Source organism: Halyomorpha halys, unplaced genomic scaffold (genome assembly GCF_000696795.3).
Source record: "Halyomorpha halys isolate HHAL.00 unplaced genomic scaffold, Hhal_1.1 Scaffold372.1, whole genome shotgun sequence".
NCBI classification, from domain to species: Eukaryota; Metazoa; Arthropoda; class Insecta; order Hemiptera; family Pentatomidae; genus Halyomorpha; species Halyomorpha halys.
Window position 1 is genome coordinate 148,095 of NW_027116001.1, and position 7,355 is coordinate 155,449.

Sequence of the window (7,355 nt, forward strand, 5' to 3'; positions counted from 1 at the left end):
TTAATAATAACAAAATGACTTACATAAGTCTTTATGGCATATGCTCTCACTGGCCCATATATTTTTTACCTTAATAAACCTTTTTTTCTTTTGCTCAGATCAATATTAATATTTGATTTTATGGGATGGAAGGATTTTTTGAAAGGGTGGTAAAATCAAAATGTCAGATAGCATTTAATTTCTTTACAAGTTAATACTTGCTTGGATGATCTCTGGTAATTATAGTTTTTTAATTGCTTTCCAGAGAAACTCCATAGGTAAAAAATAGTTGGCTTACATATTACGGGTTATATCACAAAAAAATTAAAGTCACCTGAGCTTTTACAAGATAGTAAAATCTTTTTCCTCTATTTCCTGGGCTCTAATTGTTTTTATGATTAGTTTATGCACTTTGAATTAACTATTTCTTATCCACAAAACATTAATACACTTGCCATAAATTTAATATCATTATGACAAGTTTTCTGCATTGTGCAAATCTTATTTCTATATAATCCAATTAATCTCATATGCATGTATTTGGGATCCAGGGGGAGATGCAGGGGTTATGTAAAAAAAAATTCAAATGTGTCCACTCTCATGACGTTCATTATCATTTAGGCTGCTTAGACCAATACAATAATCTCCCCCCCCCCCCCATATGCTAGAAATGACCTGGAAGGGGGTCATAAAAATAAAAATATATATGCAATAATTTCTTGCTGTATCTTCACTAAAATACTTATAACAAGATTACAAACTTCAATACATCAACTGGTCTGATTTAATTTTTTTTTCTTTGTATAGCATTGTATTCATTACCTTTAAATATCCTTATGAAAATGCCTTTTTGTAATTATCAAACATTTAACCTTATTACAATACCTTCCTTATATAGGTTAGGAGGTAAGGGAAATAAAGGCATGAGTATAAAACTGAATCTTTCTGCTAATACTGATCATAGATCTTCCTTAGATTTTCAATTTGCAATTTTCAGTGAATCAATCTGTTTTTTATTCTAAAAAAAAGCATTTTTGACTGTTGATCTGTCTCTGTACCATGTTTATCTCTGGAAAGGAAACTTAACTATATAATATTAAAATTTAAGGAATAATCATCATAAATAAAAAATAAAAAAATGATAAAAGAACTAAAGTAAAAAAAAATAATGAAAAGAAAAAAATCATTATCTATTATTATATATTGTTACTAGTCTACTTTTTATGCCTATGTATTATCAGATTTAAAAAAATGTCCGATCAGATTAGATTATGTACGCTGTGTAGTTAGCAACCCAATGAAGTTGAGCATCACTTCTTTATTGTTTTAATAAAGTTTTTTCCCCTCTTTAAACGCAATTTTTTTTTTTTAAATTATAAAATATTGTCTGATAAAGTGTTAACAATCATAGAAATGTCTGCAAACCATAAATCATTTTAAATATTTACTTTTTATTTATTGATTATTTGGATGTTTTTAAATGAATACATTTCCCAGACATTCCAGATTCCCATTTGAAGGATGATTGAATTTCCAAATAATATGAACTAAAAAAATAAATTATTGAAAGTAAACTATTTATGGGACCAACGTTAGTATCAGTCTTAGTGGTTAAATTGTTAAGAAGAGTTGTGTGATATTTTTATGTAAGTGGAGACCCCAGATATTTTGTACTTACAAGTTTTAAGCTGCTGAAACGTAAACTAAAATTAGTACCTTGAACAAATTTAATGGTCTTTCTAGTGGTGTCAAATGTTTAATAGCGCTAATAGACATTTAGTTATGACTATATTAATCAAATAAAATCTAAAAGTTTAAAAAATATCCAAAACAAACTTAAATTGAGAAGTTAAAAAAAATTGACCATTTCTTTTTTTTTTTTTAAATATTTTATTTTACCTTTTTATTTATTAAGTCAGTATGGAAAGCATAGATCTTTATCTAAGCATAGACTTGTAACTCATATAATTTTTATCCTATATAGTCATAATAAAGCTTAGCAAAGGAGGTTCAAACCTTTGCAACAATTGTTGTCTACGTACCTCTTTTCTCTCAGTTCCATCAAACTCAAATTCTTAAGATCAGTTAATTCTTAAGAAGACTTAAAACAATCTTCTGATATATATCTTGGTTTATAAATCCGAAGTTCCACTGAACTTCCTCCTTATCCAATGTCTGAGGAAGCTCCTGAACATAGTATTCTGAATATTGATATATTTATTAATAATTACAGTTTCTTTTGAATCAGATGTATATATAAAAATTGATGAAAAATATTTACTTGATACTTTAAAATTATAGCAGAAATATTCTCTTTAATTGATCTAAATTTTAGGAAGTATTTTAATTATGTTGATGTATGAAATTTAAAATAATTTTATTTTTTGTGATTAAATTTTTATTTATGTTTTTTCTTGCATACTTAGGACTTTTTTATTTTATTTAATTAGAAACGGAACGATGGTTTGCCCTCTGGAGCTCTGGAGGACTTCCCTTCGCTCAGCGCACCCCCTGGATTTCCTGCTATGCCTCCTGCTGCTGCTGCCCCTCGCTGGGAAGTTAAAAAACCTCCTAAACCACCTCCTGGCCTCGGAAAGCCCCCTCCCGGTTTGCCGCCTCCGGGATTTTCAGGTAATTAATTAATTTAATTATTTATAAGAAAAAAATAATAAAATATGTAAGAATAATCAATCTGCTCTTGACTTACAAGTACAGGTTACGGATGTGGGAACACCAATGTCAATGATACTTTCTTGGTGATACTAAGTCGAAAAATGGATACGTATCTGAGGGTACTTTTTAATGCACCCTCAGAGGTATTTTTTAGAATTTTATAATTTTTGGTTTTTAAAAACTAAATTTAAACTATGAATCTACTTATACTCTCTTATAAGGGCATGCAATTTAAACAATATAGGTTTGGATCAGAGATGGGAAATTCAACTTTTCAGCAGTTGTAGTTACATTGGATTTAAATAGTGTTGTAAGGAGCTATAAATGCAGAACATTGGTAGAAAAAAAGTCCTCCAAAAATCAAATTATAAGAACTATTTATTAGGAGCCAACATTTGGTCCCACTTTACGGAGCTCCATCAGGGCTAAAAAAAAGATACAACTGAAAATATGGAAAGATAATAAGATGACATGAAATAAAAAGTGAAATAGGGTGGGGGTTTAAAAGATATAAACAATTTTATATAAATGAAGAAATTAAATAAATAATTATATAATTAATTAACTGAAAAAAAAATATGACATATACTACAATGAAGACAATATAGATAAAAGGAAACTATATACAAACTTTTATTTCATATAATAAATGAGCAGTAAATATAATGTAATAAATGTAAATAAAAGGTGAATATATGAAATAAATACAAAGATGAGTTTAAAGACATGGGAGAATAATAAGTAATTTTACTTCTGAAATGCAGAACTCAGAAAAAATTAATAAAAATAAATAATGAAAAGGTCAGATAGGAAATAAATTAAAAGATAAATTATTGTGCTATAATAAGACTTAAGGTATGTCGATAGGTCAAGAGATACAGTCTTTATCAAGTTTATGATTGACGGATTTGGGTTGCAAATGAATTTGTATGTATTCCAAAATAGGCAGTTTTTGTGATTGTGGACTGTACCTAGGATTGATGTTTGGTCAAAGTTAAAAGATCTGTTGAGGGTCATGGTGTGTTCTGAAAGTTTAGAGAAATTGATGAAAGGCTTGTGTTAGGAAATACAGTCTTTGCTTTCTCCAATATAGGAAGAATTACAACTAGGGGGCAAACCAGGAAATACAGTTAACTGAAGTAGTGTTGAAGAGGTGTAGGATTTTTAAGTTGGGAAAAAAGTATGTTTTCTGAGGGATTTCAGACCAACACGTTAAATAGGGATTGTGGATTAAAGTGATTTTTGTTTACTTTCAGAAAGAATGGGGATATAAGGAAGGGGCCTGTACTGAGAAATAGATGGGAAGTAGGTTGTGATGAGTTGAGAATAAGAGGGACTGAAGTTGTAGAGGTAACATAAGAGTTTAATCTTTAGTGGGAACTTGTTGTTTTTTAACTTCTAACTAACTGTTTAATTCATAGTATGAGTTGTAGATAGTTGACCGTAGATTAATGATTGGAGAAGTTTGTCGGGGGGTGCGGTCAGCAAAGAACAACATAAATAAATATGGTTTTGTTTATTTATGTTGTTCTTTGCTGACCGCACCCCCCGCCAAACTTCTCCAATAATTCATTGTATGTTGGTTTGGTGATATTGGGGTTTCAGATAGAGGTAGGGACCAGTTGATAAGGATTTCTGCACTATTAGTTTTTTAGTCATAAGGATGTCTTGAAAAATAGTTCTTAAGTATTAAGATTTTTTCCCCTTGAAAATGAATAAGTAATACAATTTATTTATTATATTGATATATTGATGTTGGGTAAACAAGATATTGTGACTATTATATAACTCTGGGAATCGATAAATTCCATAATAACCTTCATTTTTTGTAGTTTCATATGAATTGACAAGAGTTATGATGTAGTAGTAATGGTATGGTTGATTTAGTGTTAGTAATTTTAATTTTAATAGTTTTGTTGTATTTATTATATTTGTGATGAATTTATGTTAGGGCTCAATGGTGGTTTTCCACCTCTCATTGGTGGACCAGCTGGAGAAGATACTGCTGTTGGTGGATACATCACTCCTAGTAATTTTGCTAAGCGAAATTCTTCATTAGTAAAACTTATCAATTCCTCTCTTGTTGGTGAAACATTGGATGAATTTAAGCAGATATCAGTGGCATTCAGGTATCTACTTTTAGTATAAAATTAAAACAATGATTATAAACCTTGTTGATGTCCTTTAAAAGTAAATAAGATTGAAGCGACATGATACCTGCTGATCTAGGCTGTACTACTACAGCCGTCAAAACCCTATGGTCCGGCATGACGGCTGTAGTAGTACAGTCTAGACCAGCAGGTAGCGTGTCTCAAAAAGATCATTTACTCCAATCTATATTGAAATTGAAGCTGAGAAAATCATTTTTTAAAATAATTATTATTAGCTTACTGACTTAAAAATCAGAAAATTTTCCATAACATTTTGTTAATTTCTTAATTGTTATTTTGGATTAAATCTGAAATAGCTAAAGACATTATTTATTTTTCTTAAGGCTTAAAGTTATAAATGTGTTAAGATTGTCACATTTTATTGATGTTTCAACTGAAGTAAGGTCAGTTTTACCGGTTATTTACATGAGATAATTAACTAAAGTTGTGCGGGAAATTTTTCAATCTATTTGGTTATTTCTAAGGTAAAAAATTAAATATCTAAACAACTGATAAGTGACACACTTAACTTTGAATGTAAAGAAATGTCTTGAAAATGGATTACAGCCTGAAATGTTGACTGTAGAAGAAGTTGATAAGGGATGGTATTGTCTAGTTTTTCAATCACTTCACATGAACATTATGGGTTTTAAAATATTTGCAGATGACTTTACTATTGGAGATTTTCTGTAATTCTTTGAGAATATTGATGAAATAATTACTAATAGATGCACTAATGCAGAACAGTTTGTTTTTATTAATCTATAATGGAGATTTGATTTTACCAATTACCATTTATATATTTTTTTTCAGGAATGGATCATTAGCAGCTCCAGAGTATTATGCCCATTGTAGGGAAATGTTAGGTCCTGCAAATTTTAAAGAGCTTTTCCCAGAACTTCTAGCTTTGCTACCAGACATTTCTAAACAGCAGGTAACTGATTGGGATCACGACTTTCATTTAACACGTTTTCTATGGATATTCCATCCCATTCAATTTTTTAGTTGTAAAATTTTGACTTTATTAATTAATATAATTAATATAATCCGTAATCTACTGTTGCTACTTTCAAGAAAATCCCTCATTACTGTTGAATTTTTTTCCTTCTTGCCAACACGAAGAATCAGCAACAGTGACTTGTTAGCATTGGTGCTTAAAAATCCTATTTATTTTCTTGCCTTCCATGCTTCTCTCTATTTTCTTCTCAACTTTTTACTTTTTATTTTGTTTACCTTTGGCCTGGCTATTTCTTACATATGGTGGGTGGAGGAGGGAGATTATCCCCAGGTATCCAACCAATTCTAACCATGTTGTTACCATAAAATAAAAGCATCCTTCCAGGCTGGATTCGAACCTGTGCTGCTGCAGTTAAGAGGTTTCTAAGATGATGCATCAACTTAAGCTACCAATAGTCCATTTTGTTCCAACTCTCCAGCTGTATTTCAGGTACCAAAAGGTTGTTGGCTGGATGTTTATCCCGAGTTATTCCAGAAGCACTGCTAAGCATTTTTCTCACTTATATATAACACTAGTATTTCTAAATGGACACTACACAAAAATGAGTTTACCAACCAGTGCACACTAATGTCAGGCTTAAAGAAGTAGAGGGAAGGAATAGCTTGAAGGTATTATATTAAGAGTGACATAAGCTCTTGGCCAATCATACCACACTTGTGAGCTTTGAAAATATTAGAATGATATTTATCTGAATACATCTTTTCGTGATAGGTTCTACAGTTTTATTTGAAGTTGACATGTATTTTCTGGTGAATCGCTGCTGAGCCGACCTCTGTGTTAATTATAACCTTATCTTTTGTTTTCTCTGGATCCAGGAGGAAGATACCCAATAACATCTTAAGATACCCAATACCAATCCTTAATAAATCATCACTATTGCTGGATGTTTGAGACTCCAAAAAGCATATCTCACATGACAGACCATTCATGGCTTTAGGCACCACAAAAACAAATATGATGGTAATCATTTCCGCTTCCCCTGTCTTCTAGTCCATTCCCAACTTGCCTACCCTTTTATATAATGTCCCAGTTATAGAATGTCCATTCTTCAAGAAAACTTGAATTTTTTGTGGTCCATCATGTATATACAAGTATAGAAGAATCATTTTTTCGATTGTACTATCCTAATTCTAAAATTATTGGAATAGTCATGAAATGAGCTGTATTTTTGTTTTAGAACATCTTTTAATACCTCAACAATGATTATATTAGTAATGGTTAGTGGATACCTAATGGTTGAGACTTATAAACGAGTTAGATTGCCTTAAAACCTGTTGCACTGTTATATATGTCATGTATTCTCTCTTTATATTAGGCTACTGATTATTTACATATTTATTTCTCTCTCTTCCAAGAGAACCAACTTTAAACCTTAATCTTGTACTAATATAATTTAATGTTCGAAAGATTTATTTATTATTTTAATAATTAATGCTTGAACAAATTGTTTTATGTCATATTATTCTGTTGGGGAATTGGATTCTATATAAATTGAACAGTTTCTTTTCTTTAGTAGTTATGTTATAAGATAATAA

General features: G+C 30.3%; 1 protein-coding gene across 1 annotated transcript in view; it reads left to right on the forward strand.

The window, feature by feature from the left end:
• Positions 1 to 7,355, forward strand: part of LOC106681863 (E3 ubiquitin-protein ligase ZNF598) — a 24,999-nt gene that overhangs the window by 15,856 nt on the left and 1,788 nt on the right. Inside the window, exons 10-12 of the mRNA XM_014422405.3 lie at positions 2,430 to 2,610; positions 4,604 to 4,781; positions 5,616 to 5,736. Of these exons, the coding sequence (XP_014277891.1) occupies positions 2,430 to 2,610; positions 4,604 to 4,781; positions 5,616 to 5,736 (480 nt within the window). The remainder of the gene's footprint in view (positions 1 to 2,429; positions 2,611 to 4,603; positions 4,782 to 5,615; positions 5,737 to 7,355) is intronic.